Source organism: Rana temporaria, chromosome 1 (assembly GCF_905171775.1).
Source record: "Rana temporaria chromosome 1, aRanTem1.1, whole genome shotgun sequence".
NCBI classification, from domain to species: Eukaryota; Metazoa; Chordata; class Amphibia; order Anura; family Ranidae; genus Rana; species Rana temporaria.
Genome location: NC_053489.1, coordinates 474,497,199 through 474,521,836, shown reverse-complemented (window position 1 = coordinate 474,521,836; position 24,638 = coordinate 474,497,199). Strand labels below are relative to the sequence as shown.

The 24,638-nt window shown below is 42.1% G+C and overlaps 1 protein-coding gene across 3 annotated transcripts in view; it reads left to right on the top strand.

Moving 5' to 3' along the window:
- SEC24B (SEC24 homolog B, COPII coat complex component) overlaps positions 1 to 24,638 on the top strand; it is a 101,969-nt gene that overhangs the window by 22,828 nt on the left and 54,503 nt on the right. Inside the window, exons 3-7 of one of the 3 annotated variants that reach the window (XM_040329367.1) lie at positions 870 to 1,016; positions 6,845 to 6,949; positions 14,657 to 14,740; positions 14,892 to 15,070; positions 19,958 to 20,142. In XM_040329367.1, the coding sequence (XP_040185301.1) occupies positions 870 to 1,016; positions 6,845 to 6,949; positions 14,657 to 14,740; positions 14,892 to 15,070; positions 19,958 to 20,142 (700 nt within the window). The remainder of the gene's footprint in view (positions 1 to 869; positions 1,017 to 6,844; positions 6,950 to 14,656; positions 14,741 to 14,891; positions 15,071 to 19,957; positions 20,143 to 24,638) is intronic. The other 2 variants (XM_040329375.1, XM_040329383.1) reach the window with 2 other exon arrangements.

Sequence of the window (24,638 nt, the reverse complement as noted above, 5' to 3'; positions counted from 1 at the left end):
GAAATCTTGTATATAAATGGTAGAAGCAACATTTTTTTGCTAGACATTTACTTAGAACCCACAACTATCATATATATTTTTTGAAAATGAAATTGTTATTGCTTCCAGGTTCATATATCAGAAGAGATCCAGGAACAGATATTGTTCCATTTCCTTTGTGGAAAGCTATCCTATCAGCACACAATAGCACAGCAGGTAGATGGCTGGACTAACATTGCATAGTTAGTACAGACACCTCCTTGTGAGTTGCTCAGTTTTTAACTTTTTTACACCCTTCCCATGTGTACCAGGCTTAAAGGATAAGTTCACCTTTTTGGAGCATGTTGCAGGTTCCACCCATTTTTAGGGTGGAACATGTTGCTGTACATCAGAGGTGTCGACATCAATTTCATTGTGGGCGGCATCAGCATTATGATTGCCCTCAAAAGGGCCGGTTGTATCTGTAAGATTGGATGTCCAGCGCATCCCCTTACATTAGATGTCAAGAGCCACCCCACCATCAGAAGTTGATTCCCCCACTCTCCCTTACATCACAGTGCACCCCTTTCCCTTATGCTGCTGCTGGGAAGAAGCTGGATGCATTGCTTGAAAGTAGGGGTCTGGAGGAGGACCAGAGGAGGGCTGGAGCTCTCCTACAGCTGCAGGAGAGGTGCGAGGGCCACATGAAATGGCCTGGAGGGCCGGATTCGGCCCACGGGCCTTATGTTTGACACCTGTGCTGTACATATTCCAGCAGCTGCAGCCTCTCCCCCTCTTCAGGGCCTAAGATGGATATTGCCGGCCCTTTAGTGTTCTGATTGGATTTTTATTATTCAAGGTCTCCCAATCTGCAAATGAATGTTTTATTTTTGTTTGTTTCTTGTCGCCAGTGTCTTCTGCGTTCCATGGGACCGAACAAAAGCCCGGTCTTACAGCATCTGCTCCTATGGCAACATATGCTACTACTACCAAACGGCCATCAGAACCTGCTTCTTTGATGTCTTCTCTTCATTCCCCTCCACCAGCAATACAGCAAGGTGAACGCAACTTTAAGACTTAATAGAGTTCATAAAAAATGTAAACTTTTCCAAAGTACTGTATATGTAATATGTGTTTGTGGTACCAAGTGGAGTTCTAGCATTATAGGCTCAATTCACCAAGCTAAAACAATAGGATAAGGATCCTTATTGTATTTCTTTTAATTCCCTTCCAATTTTTGTGTAAGTTTCATGTGGTTTTTATATGTCACATGTCTGTAGCTTTGTGCAGAGAGCCTATGTATGACTGCAAGGATAAAAAGCGTCTATTTATAAGGATGTATAGTATCTGCTTTTTCTTTTGCCACACCTTATTTCAGTTAGTGCTAGATTTTGTATCTTGATTAGTAATTTGTTTTTATTCAAAGCGGCTCTTTTGAGGAATGGTGAAAAAATATTTGTAGTTTAGGCATACTATGCAATATAGGTGGGGGTATGACACAATGTTATATTGGTCAGGCATAAAAACAAAGGTTTAATTTGCAAATACATGTGTAAGCTACAGGCCCCACCAAGGCACCTTGGTATCTGTAGTTCCCATCACTGACTGATGAGTGACTCCAGTGGAAGCACATGCATTCTGATGAGTAGATGGACTGAAGGGAGCCCACCCCTCCTGAAAGGTGCTCACAGAGCACCCAGAAAATCGCTGGGTGTTGCAAAAAAGGCATCCTGTACCCCCACCTATGACATAGGTGGAGGTAGTGGACCCCTTTTTTTGCAACCATGTTATATTGGTCAGGCAACGCACTGACACCTTTGCAGCCATTGTGTGATTTGCTGGGTGCTCAGTGTGCCCCTTTTTTAAGAAGGGGTGGGCTCCCTTCAGTCTATCTGCCCTCCACCTGAGGGTGCACACTGAGCACCCAGCAAATCGCACAATGGCTGCAGAGGTGTCAGTGCGTTGCCTGACCAATATAACATGGTTGCAAAAAAGGGGTCCACTACCTCCACCTATGTCATAGGTGGGGGTACAGGATGCCTTTTTTGCAACACCCAGCGATTTTCTGGGTGCTCTGTGAGCACCTTTCAGGAGGGGTGGGCTCCCTTCAGTCCATCTACTCATCAGAATGCATGTGCTTCCACTGGAGTCACTCATCAGTCAGTGATGGGAACTACAGATACCAAGGTGCCTTGGTGGGGCCTGTAGCTTACACATGTATTTGCAAATTAAACCTTTGTTTTTATGGCATACTGTTAAACAAGTTGATTTGGTCGTCCGGGCTGATCGGTAAGTAGGCTTGGGATTTTTCCTTGGCTCTCCTTGGCCTTGTTTATGTTTATACTCTGCAATATGCTTCGGCTATGAGAGAGGACAGATAATTGGTTCCAGCAGCTGCTTATCTGTGCGAAAAAACGCAGTTGGCCACACAAAATCAGATGGATCTGTGGTGTAGCGTCTTTGGTCAAATCAAGACTTGGGAAAGTTCAGTTTTGCCCAAGCTAGTTAATGAGCAGTAACCACCTAGTGGCCATAGGCTATGGCTTTACCATTCTAGTTTATGGAGATGGGGCTTTCCCAATATAGCCTTTAGACCTAGGCTGCAAATACACAAGCTACTAGCTCTGTTTAAACTACTCCTTATGTCTGGAAACTGCCACATTTATGGTCTGAGTTGTTTTTATCTTTCCATGTTATTGAAGAGGAGGGGTCAAACATGTATGTGGGATTAGATGAGACAAATTAATTGCTTGATTTTTGTAGTTGATGTTAGTTTTAAGGCTCTGTGCTATCAGCAGATGGATTGGGGACAGTAAAAGTAGGGGAGGATCAGGGAAGACAGGTTTTAAACAGCCTTTTTACACAATGCACAGGATTAACCCCTTAGGTTCCACAGTGAGTATAACAAGCATGCTTTACTGTGTATATTGACTGATTTTACTGTTGTGGGTTTAGTAACACTTTAACATGTTTTTGTTATATGGGCACTGCCTTTCCTTTTCACTAAAGGTTCAAAGTAAGTGCCAAGCTACATGGGTGATTTTAATCTCGTGCTACTGCTTTAACCACTTGCTGGCAATCGCCTCAATAGACTAGAGCTACACAGGAATTTTTTATCATTTAATTTTCTTTCTCTTAAGACATGAACATTTTAGTACAGGCATAGGTCAGGTCTTTTTTTTCTATTAAGTACAATGTTCAAGTAATACAAAACAGACCTAATAACTAAGAGCGCCTTAATAACAGAGCAACAGTTCTGTCTCAACCTAGAAAAGACAGGTGGTGCAAAAAGCATGCTGAGCTATTATGTACCAAAGATTGAATGTAAAGGGGGGGGGGGGGTGAATAAAGGAAACGAATAGGATGGGAGAAAGGAGGATAGGAATAGGAGGAGGCAGTGAGGGCTGAAACCAAAGTTTTAATCTTGTTGGATGACATCCAGGAGCTCTAGTTTCAGAGTGTCAGTCCTTGCAAAAGCTCGACAGAAGGGTAGGACTCAACCCATGGTTCCCATATCTTTTGGATTTTTTTTCATGGTGTCAGTCTGTATAGCCGTGAGTTTTTCATAAAACATAAACTGAGAAAGAAACCTGGTGCTTGACATCTGCAAGGGGGGAATGTAAGGGACGTCCAAGCTCCCTTGTAGGCACCAGATACCATGCAAAAGTGGTTTGTAATTGGTCTCTGTCAACACATGGGCCGAGATTTTGGCAGTGGTCCAAATCCGTTTCCTAGTTTCCAGCGGAACACCCATACCGTTCCATACCGAGGTCACATTCCCAATTGTATTGGGTCTGTATTGACGCTAGAAGTACGGAGTTTACAAATTAGATAAGACCAGGGCTCTGGGGATTGTCCAGCACTGCCTTATCGAATTCCATGGCTGACGAGAGGTCCGTTTTTGGTTTCTTATTATAAATTGGAGAAAATTTTGAATTTGGATATATTGAAATACTTTACCTGGTTAGAGTTTATAAGTGTCTGAAGAACCAAATAGGGTCTGATACCAGAATTTGTAAGAAAGTGTTGCAGTACAGGCGATTTATTAAACCAGGTTTTATGCCGGAAAGATTTGCCCAATGTAGAACTCAGGGAAAGATGTAGTGAAATCGGTTGATGCAATCCCATTAGTTCAGTGTGCGTTTAGTAATTGGGCAAGTGATCTTACCCTGACTCTTGGGAGGCAGCCCCAAGATAGGTTGGCTATAGATGTCAGGCAATGCAGGTAGGCCTCTAAGGATACCCACAAGGGGGTAGTGTTTGCCATTTAGGCTAATTATGCCACGTGATCATTTTTAAAATTTGGCACGTCCAAGCTACCCAGTGTCTTAGTTTTGTACAATGCCAACTTTGGGATCCCAGAAGGAGTCTTTCCATATAAACTGGAGAATGCAAAGTTGTATTGTCTGCAGTCGAAGTGATATGTAATAGCCATTTGTTCCATCTTTTTATTTTTATTTACCAGCAGTCAATATAAAACTTTAGACAAAACTTTTAAATGTTTGTGGGGTTTTTTTTTTTTCATTTCTTATTTTTTGCCTCACTACAATAAAGGATTCCTACTTTCTTACTGGCAAATATTTTATACTGTACATTGAGCTGCACATGCACAGCTCAGTGTAAAGTCCAGACATCTTTTAGGTGCTGGAATTATTAAAGTGGAGTTCCACCCATTTTTTTATGTTTGTCTGTGCTGCATGCCCTAATCTCATAGTGTTCAGAATGGACAATTTTTATTTATTTTGTTGCTTGTAAATACCTTTTATTTTGTAGTCCTTCATTACTTCCTACTCCTTATTAGCCTAGGCTATTAAGTTACAAGGCTATTCGCAAGGGTTTCTGGGATAGGCATCATGTATCCCAGTAGTCCTTGCAAATAGCCTATTTGCATAGAGAAGGGGCGGCAACTTCCTCTGACACTCCCGTTGCTATGGAAACCTGACTGAAACCTATTACATCCCTTGTGCAGCACTGAGCATGTGCGAGATCTGCAAGGCTGAAATCCAGGAAGTCATACAGTCTGGCTTCATGATGCCCACACTTAAGATGGCCACGGTCTATTTCTAGATTATAAACTATCTAAATGCTGTAACAACCTAACAAAACGGACCTTAGTTTACAGACTAACTTTACTAGGCTACATTGAGCTTGTGTATTACTGGGGTATTTATATTTAAAAAGTGAAATTGTGGGTGGAACTCCCCTTTAAGCCCATGCAAGGCATGGGTATTGCGTTTTTTTTTATTCCTGGCCAAATGGGTTAATCGAAGAATCCGGCGAGGGAGCTAGTGGATGTTGCATCTCTGGAGCAGAGATGAGTATTATCTCCAGCCATTTTAGCAGCAGGATTAAAGCTGGCCATGCATGTTAAGACAGCTTGGATGCACTACAGTGCTGGCTATTGTATTCTGACGGCTGTCAGAATACAGGAACAGTGCCTGCATCTGTCTGGCTGGGAATTTTATGCCCAGCTCTTTCAATAAAGATAAATTTTTGTTGAGCAGGGCTGGTGCCAGCAGGGCCACCCACAGAACATAGTTTACCCGATGCAGCAGGAATGTGCTAAAACTTGATCTCTGCATGGTCAGCATAAGGATACAAAAAATCTCCTGTGTAACTGAGGCCTAATGTGATGAATGCCAGCTAGTGGATCTTTTAGTAGCTAAATATTAAAATCGCGTATGAAGCTGTAGCCTATGTTGTATTATATTGATGATGCAAATGATTAATTTCCCAAAATAATAAAGTAGAGTAGCATGTCAACTTTTCAAGCATTGGCTTGATAAATGAATAAAGGAGTTTTATTAATCTTTCCTAAAATCTACTCCTAACATCTTGGTACATTGAGGTTCATTGTATCCACCGGTGACTACAAAATAACTTTTGTGCGAAAATGAAGTGTTTTGTAAAGGAAGAGTGGGATTTGTGTACATGGCGATGGGACTCGGAAGCACGTAAAACATACCATGACTTTAGGGAAAAATTACTTGAGATGTTTGTATCATTAAGGCTGCATTCACACTACAGCGTTTTGAATAGTGGGCAGATTTGCAGCAGATCTGCCCATGATTTGAAAGCGCCAAGGTGTGAATGACAAAACGCGGGACTCGCATTCGAGAATGGCACCTCATATCGCGGTGCAGGTCTGACGCGATTGTCGCGCTACAATCGCGGCAACTGGACGCTTGTCGCCCAAAAATAGTAAAGGAGCTTCTTTTGGGTGACATGCGTCCCACAATGCGGGTTGCCGCAATTGCAGCAAGTTTTATCTCACGACAGACCCACACCGCGATTTGAGGTGTTATTTAAATGAATGGCATCTCGAATGCGAGTCCCGCGTTGCACTTAGATCCTGTTAAAGTGTTTTTAAAAAGCAAATCTCGAAGACCCATGTACATAAACCTTTATGCTGTGAAAATGCATTGAGTGCCACTGTTGGTTGGAGGAGGATTGCCCTTGCTACCCAAAGCAACCAATTATATTCACTTTTCATTGTTTAGATGCAGTTTTGAAGGAAAGGGGGTAATTTGTTTTCCATGGTTGACAAACTTCTCTTTCAGGAAAGTGATATGTAGTTGGCAAAAACGTTTAGTTACTGAATAAGTCCAGTGGTATCGTTCTAGTATTTACTCATAATCCGTATTGCATGGCTTATATTTTTTTATCTCTATTTTTCTTTAAACTGTTAGAACCCAGAATGAAATGTTAAGAGATGTTTCTATGGCAGGGGATGTTTGAAATCTATTGCATGCATAGATATGGTAGTGTGGCGTGCGTTTCTTTGCAAAAAATCTGCATGATGACTGGATGACCTGAAAGGATGCATATGTCTGCTGTGTGAAATCTTGTCTGTCTGACCTGTCTTGTGCTTTCTATAATTTTACAGGCATGCAGTATGCTGGATATGTCAATAATCAAGCTAACTTTGCACCAACTCCCTTGTCATCCAGCTCAGATGATGAGGAAGACGAGGAGGATGATGAGGAAGCAGGTCTGCTTTAGCTTTTTTACTGTTTTGCGCATGACTTTGTGTAAATGCCTAACCCTTAATGCCATCGTAATAATGAAGCTCTGTCCAACATACTGCAATAACTGTCGCTATTGAGTATCTCTTCTCTTTACCGTCATAATAGTCTATGCCAAATTTATACTTGCCAAGTGTTGCTTGGAATAGCGGTCTCACTGTATGTATACTGTATATATTTTATAATCTTGCAATATTTTTATGTGGTCTGCAAACGCTGTGCTGTGAATAGGAACACGGGGTCTGTGTGTTACTGGCTTCCCTGCTATATTCAGAAAGCTCTGCACACCTACATTATATCAGTAAAACAGGACCTCTCCCCTCTGTTTAGGCCACAGCAGCCTCGTAGACGTCCAAGTGTTGATTTTAAGTGATTGAAGGGCTAAGTCTGTCCGTGCTGATGCAATTGCAAGCACAAGCATACCATAAAGTCAGCTTGACCTGGCTCAGATAGCAAAGCGACTCCAAAGTAACACAAGAGTTGAAATGTGATCTAGGTTTGAGATTGTTCCAGAAGGGATAGAGGGGAGAGCTCTAATGTGGGGCGTTTAATTTGAAGTTTGCACTTTTAAAGCTTAAAGTAGAATTTTACCCATTACAGCTTGATAAAAAAAAAAAAATGTTCTTTAGCAAGGAACATTCCACATAATTATGCTACCAAGATTAGTGTGTGCTGTAAATTGCCTCCAGCATTGCTCCGGTTTCTTCTTGCTGGAGGATGCCATTTTGCTGAAGTCCAGAGCCCCCGAGCAGCTGTAAATTTTTAGGCTGTCGTCCGAGCGGCATCTACATTTTCGGCAGTGTTTAAAAATGGAGTAACTGAGCATGTGCAGAGCAGGATGAGACAGTGTATGGATATATTTTTATTGGTGTACATAGCTATACCTGCAAAATGGCCCAGCCTGAAGTGATCTAGCTGGACCTAATTTTCTGACTAAAGTTTCACTTTACTCAAAATAGATTTGATTTTCTGCAGATTTTTGTCCTCCGATTTACCAAAACCATATAATATGAGGTCAAACCTTAAGAGTTTCAATTTATATGCAATCAGGCAGGCCCTTGCACTACATGGTATTGGTAAATCTGAAGACAAAAATCTGCAGAAAATCTAATAGTGTGTAAAGCCCGTACACCCAATTTGATTTTTGGACGTCAATAGTGCTACGATGACTGATCATCCGCAAATCTTACCGTTAGGGTGCTTTTCGACAGCTGATTTCACTTTTTCGTCAGACAAAAGCTGGATATGCAGACTATATATTATTTTTGTTGGATGTGAACTCAACGTCTGATTTTCGTTTCATCGGTATGGTTTTGGTAGAAAAAAAATCATAAGAGCAAGACTACGCATGCTCAGAAGTGCAAGAATACCTACGAAACTATTCAACATGTTGCGTCACTTCTGACGTTGTTTTCTGTTGTACCTAAATTCTCATATTGTTAGTAGCCTCTTCACTTTCGACATGAGACTAGCATGCAACAAAAATCGGACGTTCTGTCATCCGAAAATTGAAACGTGTGTACGAGGCTTTAGAGTTCAGAAAAAAGGGGGTGGATAGCTGAATTCACATTCTGCTGAGCTTGGTGAGGAGAGCTCTGAGAGTTGATTGGAGGGAAGGGACACACCCCCCTCCACACAGGAACAGAGCTGAGGCTGTCAATCAGCTGGAGCTCTCTGCCCTGTCCCCTTTTTTCCCCTCTTTGTGTCAGGAAAACCTGTCGGAAGTGATTCATACTGAATCAGAGGAATGCAGCGGCAGGCAAAAGTGACACTTAAGCCTCGTATACACGACTGGTTTTCCCCGGCAGGAAAACTGCCAGGAGAGCTTTTGGCCGGGAATCCTGGCCGTGTGTATTCTCCCTAGCAGTTTTCCCGTCAGGACAACAGACGGGAATCCCGACAGGAAAATAGAGAACCTGGCTCTCTATTTTCTCGTTGGGTTTCCCGGCAGAGTGTTTGCTGCCGAGAAAACCGGTCGTCTGTATGCAGTAAAAAACCGTGCATGTTCGATAACACTTCGACGCATGTGTGGTAGCATACAAGGTTAGTGTGGGGTGTAGCAAGGTGGCGGCGACGGCATCGAATGTGACGAGACGCCGGCTGGTCGTAGTCGATGACGTCGCCGCGTTCTTGCCATTCAAAACGTTTTTTTTTTCCTGATGGGATTCCTGGCCGTGTGTACAGGGCTTTAGTGCTCTTAATTGAGACAAGTACACACTATAGAGCAGGGGTCTTCAAACTATGGCCCTCCAGTTGTTCAGGAACTACAATTCCCATCATGCCTAGTCATGTCTGTGAATGTCAGAGTTTAACAATGCCTCATGGGATGTGTAGTTCCGCAACAGCTGGAGGGCCGTTGTTTGAGGATCTCTGCTATAGAGGGATATGTTTTGTTCATATTTCATGTCTGAAGTTTACAATCAGTTTAACCACTTCCCGACCTCCTCATGTACATATACGTCAGCAGAATGGCACGGACAGGCACATGTACGTACCTGTACGTCCTCTGCTAGACGTGGGTGGGGGGTCCGATCGGGACCCCCCCGGTACATGCGGAGGTCGGGTCCGCTCGGGGAGCGATCCGGGACGTCGGCGCGGCTATTTGTTTATAGCCGCTCCGTCGCGATCGCTCCCCGGAGCTGAAGAACGGGGAGAGCCGTGTGTAAACACGGCTTCCCCGTGCTTCACTGTGTCGGCGCATCGATCGCGTCATTCCCTTTATAGGGAAGACACGATCGATGACGTCATTCCTACAGCCACACCCCCCTACACTAGTAAACACACACAAAGTAAACCCTAACTCCTACAGCGCCCCCTGTGGATAACTCCCAAACTGCAACTGTCATTTTCACAATAAACAATGCAATTTAAATGCATTTTTTGCTGTGAAAATTACAATTGTCCCAAAAATGTGTCGAAATTGTCCGAAGTGTCCGCCATAATGTCGCAGTCACGAAAAAAATCGCTGATCGCCGCCATAAGTAGTAAAAAAAATAAAAAAAATAAAAATGCAAAAAAACTATCCCCTATTTTGTAAACGCTATAAATTTTGCGCAAACCAACCGATAAACGATTATTGCGATTTTTTTTTTTTTTTACCAAAAATAGGTAGAAGAATACGTATCGGCCTAAACTGAGGAAAAAAAATGTGTTATATATGTTTTTGGGGGATATTTATTATAGCAAAAAGTAAAAAATATTGAATTTTTTTCAAAATTGACGCTCTATTTTTGTTTATAGCTCAAAAAATAAAAACCGCAGAGGTGATCAAATACCACCAAAAGAAAGCTCTATTTGTGGGGAAAAAAGGACGCCAATTTTGTTTGGGAGCCACGTCGCATGACCGCGCAATTGTCTGTTAAAGCGACGCAGTCCCGAACTGTAAAAACCCCTTGGGTCTTTAGGCAGCAATATGGTCCGGGGCTTAAGTGGTTAAGGATAGTTGCTCACAAATATAAGTGCTTTTGAAAACGAATGACCTGAATAAGACCTAATTGTGAATTTTGTAGAGGAGCTTGGTGTAGGGCTGCAGATCTATTCCTCAGTTGTTATAAAGGTAAAACATATTGCTTTTCTGCCTTTTTAATAAGCCAGAATCCCCATTGCTGAGATCTGCTGGTTGCAGGTGTCGCCTCATTCTTTGTTCATGTGAAAATGTGCTAGTAATGGCAGCTGCAGAGGGGACTTTGTAGGACAGAGAAACACAGAAAACCACATCACATTCTGCGCACGTTAACCTTTGATCTCGGTGCGGTTTCACTATCAGAGGCACACCTGTTAATGGGGAAAATGTGGTACTGTCTCGATGCCAAGAATTCGTATGATACACTACTAGTACAGTATTTGAAATTTTTTGTAACAATGTAAAGTAGTGAGTGTACAGCTTGTATAACAATGTAAATTTGCTGTCCCCGCAAAATAACTCAACACATGGCACTGGCAACAAAAGTGAGTACACCCCTAAGTGAAAATGTCAAACTTGGGCCCAAATTGTCAATATTTTATGTGGCCACCATTTTTTTCCAGCATGGCCTTAACCCTCTTGGGAATGGAGTTCACCAGAGCTTCACAGGTTGCCACTGGAGTCCTCTTCCACTCCTCCATGACGACATCACGGAGCTGGTGGATGTTGGAAACCTTGCGCTCCACCACCTTCCGTTTGAGGATGCCCCACAGATGCGCAATAGGGTTTAGGTCTAGAGACATGCTTGGCCAGACCTTTACCCTCCGCTTCTTTAGCAAGGTAGTGGTCATCTTTGAGGTGTGTTTGGCGTCATTATCATTTTAGAATACTGCCCTGCGGCCCAGTCTCTGAAGGGAAGGGAATAATGCTCTGCTTCAGTATGTGACAGTACATGTTGGCATTAATGGTTCCCTCAATGAACTGTAGCTCCCCAGTGCCGGCAGTACTCATGCTGCCCCAGACCATGACACTCCCACCGCCATGTTCGACTATAGTAAAGACAAACTTGTCTTTGTACTCCTTACCTGGTTGCTGCCACACTTGATACCAAATAAGTTTATCTTGGTCTCATCAGACCACAGGACATGGTTCCAGTAATTCATGTCATTGGTCTGCTTGTCTTCTGCAAACTGTTTGCGGGCTCTTTAGAAGAGGCTTCCTTCTGGAACGACAGCCATGCAGACCAATTTGATGCAGTGTGCAGCGTATGGTCTGAGCACTGACAGGCTGACCCCCCACCCCTTCAACCTTTTCAGCAATGCTGGTAGTATTCATATGTCTATTTTTCAAAGACAACCTCTGGATATGACGCTGAGCATGTGCACTCAACTCTTTTGGTCAACCATGGCGAGGCCTGTTCTGAATGGAACCTGTCCTGTTAAACTGCTGTATGGTCTTGGCCACTGTGCTGCAGCTCAGTTTCAGGGTCTTGGCAATCTTCTTATAGCCAAGAACATGTTTATGTAGAGCAACAATTTTTTTTTTCTCAGATCCTCAGAGTTCTATGCCATGAGTGCCATGTTGAGCTTCCAGTGACCAGTATGAGAGAGTGAGAGTGATAACACCAAATTTAACGCACCTGCTCCCCATTCAACCTGAGACCTTGTAACATCGGGGAGGGAAAATGGCTAATTGGGCCCAATTTGGACATTTTCACTTAGGGGTGTACTCACTTTTGTTGCTAGAGGTTTAGATATTAATGGCTGTGTGAGTTATTTTGAGGGGACAGCAAATTTACACTGTTAAAAGCTGTACACTCAGTACTTTACATTGTAGCAAAGTGTAATTTTTTCAGTGTGGGGTGTACTCCTTTTTGTGATACACTGTATGTATATGTCTTTTAGTGCGAGAGTCATCACATTTACAACAGTCTATGGGTCTGATTCATATACCATAGGTGCTATAGCATGTGTGGGATGCTAAAATAGAAGTGATGCTGTCACATATGGTAAAGTTTCATCAAAAAGAGGAAAGAGGTTATTTAATGCTGGAGGAATTTCACTTGCAAATTTAGAAGCTGGTGGTACACCAATTTGTGTTGGATCACTTTAGCTTTAGGAACGCGAAAAGCTAGTTATAGCACCGTTGAGCAGAAGCATATACATGAGCACTGCTGAGCTTAAAGGGGTTGTAAAGGTTCTTTTTTTTTTATTCTCTAAATAGGTTCCTTTAAGCTAGTGCATTGTTGTTTCACTTACCTTTTCCTTCAATTTCCCTTCTGGGGGCCAGATCCTCAAAGAAGTTACGCTGGCGTATCTATTGATACGCCGCATAACTTCTATTTTGCTCCGGCGTATCTTTGTTTTGTATCCACAAAACAAGATACGCCTGAAGCTGTGCTAGATCCGACTGGCGTACGTCTTAGTACGCCGTCGGATCTAAGGTGCATTTTTACGCTGGCCGCTAGGTGGCGTTTCCGTCGATTTCCGCGTTGAGTATGCAAATTAGCTAGATATGCGAATCCACAAACGTACGTCCGGCCGGCGCATTTTTTTACATCGTTTCCGTAAGGCTTTTTCCGGCGTATAGTTACCCCTGCTATATGAGGCGTATCCTATGTTAAGTATGGCCGTCGTTCCCGTGTCGAAATTTGAAAATTTTACGTTGTTTGCGTAAGACGTTCGCGAGTAGGGATTTGCGTAGAATGACGTTTACGTCGTAAGCATTGGCTTGTTGCGGGTTAATTTCGAGCATGCGCACTGGGATACCCCCACGGACGGCGCATTCGTAGTTAAAAAGAAACGTAATTTACGTCGGGTCAAGATGTATTTAGATAAAACACGCCCCCATCACATCCATTTGAATTGCGCGCCCTTACGCCGCCAAAGTTACACTACGCCGCCGTAACTTACGGCGCAAATTCTTTGAGGATACAAAAAAAAAGCTGTAAGTTACGGCGGCGTAGTGTATCAGAGATACGCTACGCCGGACGGATAGAAGCGCCGCGCTTCGTGGATCTGGCCCTAAATGTGTTTTTTTTTCTGTTTTGTTTGTCTGAATTTCTCACTTCCTGTTCCTCCTCAGTAAGCTGTTCTGGCTCACTAACCCCCATGGATGATGGTGGAAAGCTTACTGAGGAGAAACAGGAAGTGAGAAATTCAGACAAAGAAAAAAAATACATTTTAGAAGGGAAATCGAAGGAAAAGGGACCCAACACCCAATTTTTGGAAGGTAAGGGTGACCTCACTGGACATTCTCTCAGGATCCAGAGAAAGCAGAGATTCCAAAATCCTTTGTAAGAATATGCACCTGTGCAGTGCTGGAACATCATCTCAGGAGATTTGGGATCCTTGGCTTTTTCAGAACCAAAGGAGAAGGACCAGTAATATCATTAGCACCTACCGGACAGGCCTGGAAGCTGGGGTTGAATTTTTTTCTTTTTAATGTTTTTTCTTTTTTCGTTTATGGAGGTGGGAGGGCACAAGTCTAGTACTGCCTGTTCAAATACCTCAGCCAGTGATCATCGCATAACATTTTCAGTTTTTTAAATAAGTGAATCCCTCTTGGGTCTTAAAGGAGTTCTATGCATTAAGATAGAAAACCTTCTGTGTAGCAGACTCCTCTGCACCCCCTAATATTTACCTGAGCCCCATCTCTCTCCAGCAATGTCCATGCGTGTCTTAGCCGTTCGGTACTCTCCTCCTGATTGGCTGACCGCAGCTGCACCATTGGCTTCCGCAGCTGTCAAAGTCTATTAGACAATCGGAAGAGAGGGGGCGGGGCTGGGTGGGGCCTCTGTCTGATTGGACACACAGAGCTGTAACGCGGCTCGGGTGCCCCCATAGCAAGCTGCTTGCTGTGGGGGCATTTGACAGGAGGGAGGGGCCAGGAGCAGCAAAGAGGGACCCGAGAAGAGGGGAATCCAGGTTGCGCTGTGCAAAACCAACTGCACAGAGGAGGTAGGTATGTTTTTTATAACAAACTTTACAATCACTTTAAGTAATCCTTGTGTCTATAACAACTAGCTTTTAACTTTTTACAATGTACAGGTTTAAAAAAAAATGCTGATTGGTATGTGTGGGTTCTATGGACATTGTACCCTTTGATCCACTTTCATACATCTGGCCCCATGTGCAGGGTATGTTTTAGAAATGCCAATCAATCTAAACATTTTTATTTTTTTTTTAAAAGCCTATGGCTTCTTGTATAAAGATATGACTGACTTCTATGGTAGATTTTGCGTGTTGCAATGTTAATGTTTGTGTTTCAGGTATTGATGAAAGCTCTTCCACCACTAGCAGTGCGTCGTCTGAGCCAAAAAATTATGATGTCCTAGAAGGAGGAGGATGCACAGGTAATTATTTCTATTTATTTACCCTTATGTAATTACATCCGTTGTGTATTCAAGAAGCATTTATTTTGTTTTAGTTACAGCTTTTTCTTATTTAAATGACACTTTTGCTTATTGTCCTTGTTTTTTACGAGTGCTATGTTTTTATTTGCAGAGATGCCTGCAGCAACAAATACCGCTCATGTTAATGCCATTCAACATACATCAAGACCCTCAAAACCATTTGGCCATGGATACCCAGCTCTCCAACCTGGATATCAAAATTCAGCAAGCCCACATGGCTCTCAGTCAAATACCCCTGTTCACCAGCCAGTTTACCCGCAATATCCTTCTGTAAGTCTTTTATTTCTGCATGTAAGGTTTTTATGTTGTACATTTTATATTCCTTTCTATGACCCTTTCCATGTATTATTGCTTTCTGTGTGCCCAAGGGGAGATAGAAAGAAAAACAAAAAACCTGTGACCACTGTCCTAAATCCTTTCGTGGCCAGGGGTCATTGATGCCTGAATGCCCAGGCCAAATATTACAGTATAAGCATGTGTCTGTTAACCTGGAACTCTATGGCTAATTTTCAACTCTCTTACTGTGAATTGCAAATTTGCACCCAAATAAATTGTGTATGTATGTATATTTTATTTATATATATATATGTGTGTGTATATATATATATATATATATATATATATATATATATATATATATATATATATATATATATATATATATATATATATATATATATATATATATATATATATATATATATATATATATACACATATATATATATATATATAATCTGTGCTCATAAGTTTACATACCCTGGCAGAATTTATAATTTCTTGGCCATTTTTCAGAGACTATAAATGATAACACAAACTTTTCTTTCACTCATGATTGGTGTTTGGCTGAAGCCATTTATTATCAATCAACTGTGTTTACGCTTTTTAACTCATAATGGCAACAGACACTAACCAAATGACCCTGATCAAAAGTTTACATACCCCAGTTCTTAATGGCGTGTATTGCCCCCTTTTAACATCAATGACAGCTTGAAGTCTTGTGTGGTATGTGTGGATGAGGCTCTTTATCTTGTCAGATGGTTAAGCTGCCCATTCCTCTTGGCAAAAAGCCTCCAGTTCCTGTAAATTCTTGGGCTGTCTTGCATGAGCTGCACGTTTGAGATCTCCCCAGAGTGGCTCAATGATATTGAGGTCAGGAGACTGAGATGACCACTCCAGAACCTTCACTTTATCCTGCTGTAGCCAATGACAGGTCGACTTGGCCTTGTGCTTTGGATCATTGTCATGTTGGAATGTCCAAGTACGTCCCATGCACAGCTTCCTGGCTGATAAATGCAAATGTTCTTCCAGTATTTGATAACATACTGCATTCATCATGCCATCAATTTTGAACAAATTTCCTGTGCCTTTTGTAGCTCGCACATCCCCCAAAACCTCAGCGATCCACCTTTGTGTTTCACAGTAGAAATGGTTTCATCATAGGCCTTGTTGACTCCTCTCTAAATGTAGCGTTTATGATTGTGGTCAAAAAGCTAAATTATGGTCTCATCACTCCAAATGGCTTTGTGCCAGAAGGTTTGAGACTTGTCTCTGCTGTTTGGTGTATTGTAAGTGGGATACTTTGTGGCATTTGCATAGTAATGGCTTTCTTCTGGCGACTCGACCATGCAGCCCATCTTTCTTCAAGTGCCTCCTTATTGTGCATCTTGAAACAGCCACGCCACATGTTTTCAGAAAGTCCTGTATTTCGCCTGAAGTTTCTTGTGGGCTTTTCTTTGCATCCCAAACAATTTTCCTGGCAGTTGTGGCTGAAATTTTAGTTGGTCTACCTGAGAGTGGTTTGGTTTCAATAGAACCCCTCATTTTCCACTTCTTAATTGGAGTTTGAACACTGCTGATTGGCATTCTCAATTCCTTCTTTTTATATCCCTTTTCTGTTTTATACAGTTCAACTACCTTTTTCATGCAGATCCTTTGAAAATTCCTTTGCTTTCCCCATGACTCCAGAAACGTCAGTGCAGCACTGGATGAAAGATGCAAGGGTCTGTCAGGAGTCCAGAAACTCATTGACCTTTTATACACACACGCTAATTACAAGCTAACAGATCACAGGTGAGGATGGTTACATTAAATAGCCATTCAAACCCCTTTGTGTCAACTTGTGTGCATGTTATCAGGCCAAAATCACCAAAATTTTTATCAGGGTCATTTGGGTAGTTTCTGTTGCCATTATGATTTAAAAAGAGTAAACACCGTTGATTCATAATAAATGGCTTCAGCCAAACACTAACCGTGAGTGAAAGAAAAGTTTGTGTTATCATTTATATTCTCTTAAAAATGGCCAAGAAATCATATATGCTGCCAGGGTATGTAAACTAATGAGCACAACTGTATATTACATTTTGGGTTTTGGGTTTAATACTGCTTTAAGTTGTCAATGTCTACATTACTATCAACCCCTGTGTGTTGGATTGTTTTGTCTTGGTAGATGGCTTTAAAGTGGTGGTTCACCCTAAAAACGACTTTTTCTTATTCCACTGCCCCCCCACATTACAATCCGATTAAGGCTCTTATTATTTTTTTCATGCTGTACATACCTTAGTACAGCATATTCACCCGTGCATCCGGGTTGCGAGTCCCGCGGGAGTGGGCGTTCCTCACATGTGTGTGATTGACGTTTTGCCCAAAAACGAGCTCCCCCCCCCCGTCGCGTAAGCCGCGTCACGATTGGCGAAAGGAGCCGACCGGCGATGCGCATGCGGAGTATAGCGCCGACTCGCCGTTCGGCTCCTTTCGCCAACCGTGACGCGGCTTACGCGACGGGGGGGAGCTCGTTTTTGGGCAAAACGTCAATCACCAGCATGTGAGGAACGCCCACTCCCGCGGGACTCGCAACCCGGATGCACGGGTGAATATGCTGTACTAAGGTATGTACAGCATGAAAAAAATAATAAGAGCCTTAATCGGATTGTAATGTGGGGGGGCAGTGGAATAAGAAAAAGTATTTTTTAGGGTGAACCACCCCTTTTAAGAAACGATTATGAACAGTCTTTGCAGATTAGAAAAATGCAGCCAATTCAAAAACATTTGTGAGATATCGCTAGTTTTCCTTTTGTTGTAATAAATTGATTATTGTACAAATGATTTGATGTTTTTAAAGTGTAATTATTGGAGACTTGGAAGTGCTATAGCTTTAGACGCACACCCAGTGAACATACATGTAATGCACATTATTGTGAATTGGGTCACTAAATTGTGGGCCTGTCACATTGTCTAAGAGGGATGTCATGTGTTTTTCTGTTATGACTAATGAAGATAATCCAGGCTCAGGTATAAATCTTCTTAGATGGCAGATCGTTTTCAATGTGTACCTTGTGTATGCTACACAATTTCCCTACTCTTTACTTAGGATTTCTTAAGAATTCCAAGGTAAAAAAAATAGTTTGACAAGTGCTTTAAATTGCTGAATTTGAGATGGATCTATAATAAGTGGAAGTAAAGGCAAACCCTAATGCTAAAAAACGGTCACTTCCAGCGCTAATGGGTCTTCCAAGGTGTGGCCTAAAACTGATAAAATGGAGGTGTGAACGGTGTGTATATATGGTATCCCAAAGCTAGGTGGATGCTGCCTTCCTCAGATGGGGTAATCTGAAAGGAACTACAAGAAAAACAGAAATGGAAGGCGCACACACCTAATGCATTACCAGAGATAATTTAATAATACGATTTTTTTGTGTAAAATGCAACTGACAAAAGGCCATAAACACAGTGCATGGACATGCAAAGAACACGGGTTACAGCTAACGCATTTCGGGAACGCACCCCCTTCCTCAGAGCTAGCTCTGAGGAAGGGTGTGCGCCCCCGAAAAACATGGAGGGGGGCGAGCAGGAGAGTCAGGACGCCCACTAACACACAGCTCCTTTTCTCTATCTGCCACATAGAGAGCGTCCTGACTCTCCTGTAGTCCAAGGGAGGGGGCGAGCATGACACTCCACACCAGGGAGAAAGCCTTGCATTACTGTGTGGAGTTAAAGACCGAAGAACAGGAAGTGAGGATTTCTCAGACGAAATAAGGACATTTTAAAAGCAAAATGGAAGGATGAGGTAAGTGAAGGAGGACTGCACTAAAGTAAAGGAAGCTATTTAGGGATTTTTTTTTTTTGTTACCTTTACAACCCCCTTAAAGTGGTTGTAAACCTCAGATATGAACAAACGATATCCCTCTATAGTATCTACTTGTCTCACATAAAAGCACTAAGTGTTGTTCTTGTCTGCTGCTTCATTCTCTGCTATCAGCATGAATCACTTCTGACAAGTTTTCCTGACCCCAAGAGAAAAATGGTGACGGGAGGGAGGCTCAGCTCGGTGTTCCTGTGTCAATTTCCATCCAATTAGCTCTCGGAGCTGAGCTTTGCAGAGTGTAACTTCAGCTCTCCATCTCCTTTTTTTTAAACTCTCAGACAAGCTTTAAAATTCTGCACTTTGAATGTCTGTAGAGAAGAGAATATTGCAGATAAACCGGTACAGCTTATGTAGGAGGATTTGTTTCATCTCTGTGTATCACTTGAGGTCAGTCACTTCACTGAGTGTATGTATATATGTATATGTGTGTGTGTGTGTGTATGTATGTGTGTGTATATATGTATGCATATATATATATATATATATATATATATATATATATATATATATATATATATATATATATAATATATATATGTTTACAACAACTTTAAAACCTAACTCAAGCCAAATTTTGGATAGTGTGAAGTAGTTTAAACATTTTCAAGGTTTTTATTTCTGTTTTGTCTGTCCTCATTGGGAAGATTTTTGTACCGGAAAAGCCTGTAAACAAGAGGTGTTATTTGGACAAAGCACAGATGACAATAAAAAAATTCATGCAGCTTGTAACCTTTGTTACTCTATTTAAAAGTGTTTGTGTTCTGTATCCTTATTGCAGAGATGTGTCATCACTTCCTGTTCAGACAATACACATACAAGACCATATTCATTTGACACAAATACCTGACTGAGGTTTTAATTCTTCTACATGCTATCAAAAACAAAATCTGTTTTGACTGGTGTTTGGCTTTTATCTTTATCACTGTAATTGTTTATTGGGATTGTTTCTGTTTTTGAAGCCACCCAGTTTTAGTTAATAACATCTGTTTTCCTTTTTTCCTTTTTTCTTCTAGCACTATGGAGGGATTAATCAATTGCCAGCTTCCCTGTCAGGGTTAAGTCTACAACAGGCTCCACAGCCAGAAGGCCTGAGACCTATGAATCTTATACAAGATAGAAATGTTCTACCTGTGTCGTCTTTGCCACCTCCAGCACCAAACCTAAACACAGATCTGAAAAAATTAAACTGCAACCCAGAGTAAGTATTACAAGTGAAATAAAAGCACCACAGTCATGTAAATATGCTGTGCTACTGGCCCGAGGTCTCTAAGGTGTATCCCTGGGGACTGGCAAACATGTGCACATTTAATTTGCAGGTATAATTAGAAGTTATGGTCTCTTGTAAAACCTAGTACGTATAAACACAAAATCGCGCTGTAAAGTATATAAGCAGCTGGCACAACAATAGAATGATATTGCACATAAATAGTAACCCCTAAAGTTCCAAAAAAGTTAAACATATATAAGGTATAAACCTATAATATATGTGAAATAAATCATGTGTTAATACACATACATATCCAGTGGTAATGCACAATAAATATATAGTTCCACAGAGGAATATCTATGATCTGAGTACTCCCAAAGTGAATCGTTTAAAGGAATCTTGATCCACACAATCGGTTTATGTTTCGGACACCACATCACCCTTGAGTGCACCACCACCTCAATGTACAATAAAAACTCTTACCAGAGTTGGTGGACTCTTTAACCGCTTTCAGCCCAAGGCCGTCATATGACGTCCTTGACTTTCAGTGGGAAAATCTGAATGATGCCTGCAGCTACAGATATCCTCTTTTTCAGCCGGCGATTCTGTGCACTGTAAGACTGATCATAGCAGTAGTTCAGCCGCTAGATCATTTTTACAAGCGACAAGAGGGGACATCCCTGCCACCCTCTGGTGCTTCTCTGGACTCTCCCGTGCCATCGGGGACCCAGAGAAAGAATCGGCTGCCGCCGGATGACAGTCGTAGAGATTTCTGGTGACCAGATGGTCACCAGCCATCTCTGACCATCAGGTGCAACGGTATGACGTCCGGTCTGGGCCGCACTTGTAACCAATGCAAAAAATTATATATGGGATATACTGCGCTGTGCAATAAGTGAACACAAAAATTAGAAAAGGTGTATTTTTGTGAGAAAGTCAGTCAACACCTATCAAATTTTGTAAACATACATATATATATGAAATCTTAATTTCAGTGACACCAAGTGACTGAGTGTGATCCGTGGAAAAAAACAAAAAATCATAACTAAGCAGTCCTCTATTGTGACCACACACAAATAACAGTCCAAAAGTGTAGAAAAAACTGCAATGTTGAAATGAGTCCCACATGGATGTGACCCTCTCTGTGAAAGGATAGAGACACCACCACCTAGGGGGAGGCTTACCAGATGGTGTTTACTTGGTGAGGTTTATACCACCCAAGTCAAAACAGGCATATATAATCAGTCAGCAAGATGTATCCAGCTGGTCCTGAATCCACATATCAGTCGGCACCGCAAATTCCAGTAAACACCAGGAACTGTAAATACATGTAGTCTTGCTGGAGCCAGAGATACGGTAACCACATAACATGCATAATGGGGGAAAAAAATTCACATAGTGTGATACCGTACAAGGTAGTATTTATTAAAAAGATAAAAAAATTAACACTCACATTTGGAAGAACATTATAGGCATATCACAAAGTTCAAGAGCAAGGTGTGTGAACGGGTCCATCCGACGCGTTTCAACTAAACAGTCATCATCTGGGGTCCCCAGTGTCCCTACCTTGTCTGGATTGTTTCAGAGTTTGGACCGGATCTGTGACATCAGTCTACTTTTCTTTAGCTTTGGCCATACTTCTCCCTTTAAGCGTAATGAGACAATTCTGTTTGGCAAATTTACCGAACTGAAACCCTTTAGGCTAGGTTTACATTTGTGCATTGCGGGATTGTGCACAAAATTGCAGGCATTTCAGTAACGCACAAAAAAAAACCCCACTATAGCTTGTCTTAAATGCACCCTAAATCAAATCACGCTAAGATCCGAAACCAAATTATCAGCTGTTGTATTTTAACACACACAAAACGTGTCTTCGCTCAATTTATACAAATGCATACAGCGCTATATGTTCAAATCATAAATCATGACTAGGATTACAAAAATTTACTTTAAAGTGTCCACGCTTAATAATTGTCCAATATTCCACAAATTAAAGTGCTTTGTGCTGTGCAACTTCTTCCAACAATCACTGTTGTTGCTGTCTGTGCTCCATACCTTATGTGGTCCTCCACCTTCACACTGGAAAAAATAGATTTCCATGACTCCCTAGCATCCAGTAGCATCTTGTTCCCCCCAGGGATTAAAACATTCAGGACCACCTCCACTCCTTTGCAAGCTAACTCATACCATAGGTATTATAAGGAAGAAAGGGAAAGCCTCCATAATATAAAAACCTTTATTTAAAACCACATAAAAAATGCCCACTCACAATATGTAGTGCACATGCCCTGCACACAGTTATTCACGGCATATACTTTCGGGGAACTATCTCCACTGTATTTAATACGGGCTCAGTTCCCAACTACAGACCTTACTTCCGGGTATAACACCTCACTTGCGTTATTACTGTGTGGGGTGCAACTCTACCCAACGCATTTTGTCGTCTTGGTGTTCCCTGGTGTTACAGGAATCTCTTATCTCGCTTCTCTTATATCTAGTGGCTTAACCCTTACTTATCCCACTTCCGATGGATCGGCGATCACTTCATTACTTTATTACAGTGTATAGGTGCCTCAACTGACAGTCCTAAAATATTGGACATTGGGTGCCATAATGCTCACATTATATAAATAAGAGTACGTGCCTAGCTATATTTACAATAATAAAATACACTGTAGCTGCACAGTTATTTACAATACTAAAATTCCAATAATACCTCCCTTTTATTTGTAATCCTAGTCATGGTTTAAACATATAGCGTTGTATGTATATGTATAAATTGCACACAAAACGTGCACCCCCTTTGCATGTGCACAGGGTCATTAATTCTTACTAGCACCCCAGTCTTGCTAATGCACCTGTTTTTGTGCACACCGTGCTATTTAAGGGAAAAAAAAGGGACATTGCACTAAATGTGATGCGTGAAATTTTGTGTAGGTGTGAGCGTAGCACAACAGATCACCTGAGCTGCAACATCTATACTGTATAGCGGTTCGCTGATTACACTGTCAGTGGTGAGCACAGGAGAAGCTATACACTTCCTCATATTGTTTACTTTTCTGGTCAAATGCTCTTTACCCTTTCAGTGTTAGTCTCTGACCACATACTCTTAATAGAGGTCGACCGATATGGGTTTTTCTCTGGCCGATGCCGATATTTGGAAATCGGGGCGGCCGATATATGATGCCGATTTTTGCGGCCGATATTTTAAGTCAATTTTTCTTCCCCTTGATCTCATAAAAGCTAACAAAAAATAAAGCGTGATGCCAGACATCACATGCGAGTCGCACCACATCACATGCGATGTCTGTGCGATGCAATTTCAGCCATACAAACTGTATGGCTAAAATCGCATTGCATTAGCACCAAAATGGTGCAGGACACTTTTTTTTTGGTCCGCACTGGAATCGGATTGCATGGGTGATCACACCCATCCAATCCGGTTCCTGCACCATTTCACTGTTTGCACTGTGATCTGCAAACTGATCTGGGGGTGTTAACTTTACATTGACACCTGCAGTGGTTCTCAGATCTCAGTGTGAACCACTGTGCATTTCAGGTGCACTGAATTTGCACAGTTCTCGCATTGCACTAATGTGAACCAGGCCTAAATCTGTGTCTGTGTTCGCTCAGCAGAAACTGAGCAGATATGGGCTTGTCATCCGCCCGCACTCAGTGGACAGATAACCCACTGAGTAAAGCCCACCCTGTGTCTTCTGTTTGTCCCCATCAACTTTGCTATGTCCCGAACTATTCCTCATGAGTTCACTCCTCTAGTTTAGCGGGTCCCCATAATGTACATGCAGCAGCTGCAGGCTGCATAATCGGAGAACAGACAGTTTTTTATTTTTTTTTGTTTTTTTTAAAGAGTAGCTTGTATAATACAGTAAAAAAAGAGAGAACAGACAGTCACAGATTGAGGCATCTAATCTGTGTCCTACCGTCCACTGAGGATTGGTCATCCGTGCCGTGCCATGCCATGCCATTCCAGAACCTGTTCCTGCTGGCCCCACCCCCTGGTATCACTTGGCTCCTCCCTCTAGTTTTACTCCTCCCGGGCTCCCCCATATCTTACTTGCCTCTAGTTTAGCATGTTTTATGGTCTGTGCTGGACTGAAGGTGGGAGAGGATTGGTCACAGGGCAGGCGGGGGGGAGAGAAGGGGAGGGGTTCAGAAACGAGTGGCCATCATCCATCCTGCATCTTACTCGGAGAGAGGAGGAGGGGCCGGGGGAGCAGAAAGAAGTTTGTGGGAGGCAGCAGCTGAAATTCACAGTGCCTGGGTCTGTGCTACTTGTCACCGTGCGTGCTGTGTCGGCTGTGCTGAGCGAGGTACATATGAGAGCTGCGCCGCTGTGCTAATCGGCCTAATTGGCATATTTAAATGCTGATTTCTTAAAAAAGGACAAATATCGGCCGATATATCGGTCGACCTCTAGATCTTAATGTTGTTTTCTTTTAGGAACAAAGGCTAGGGAATGTTGGATT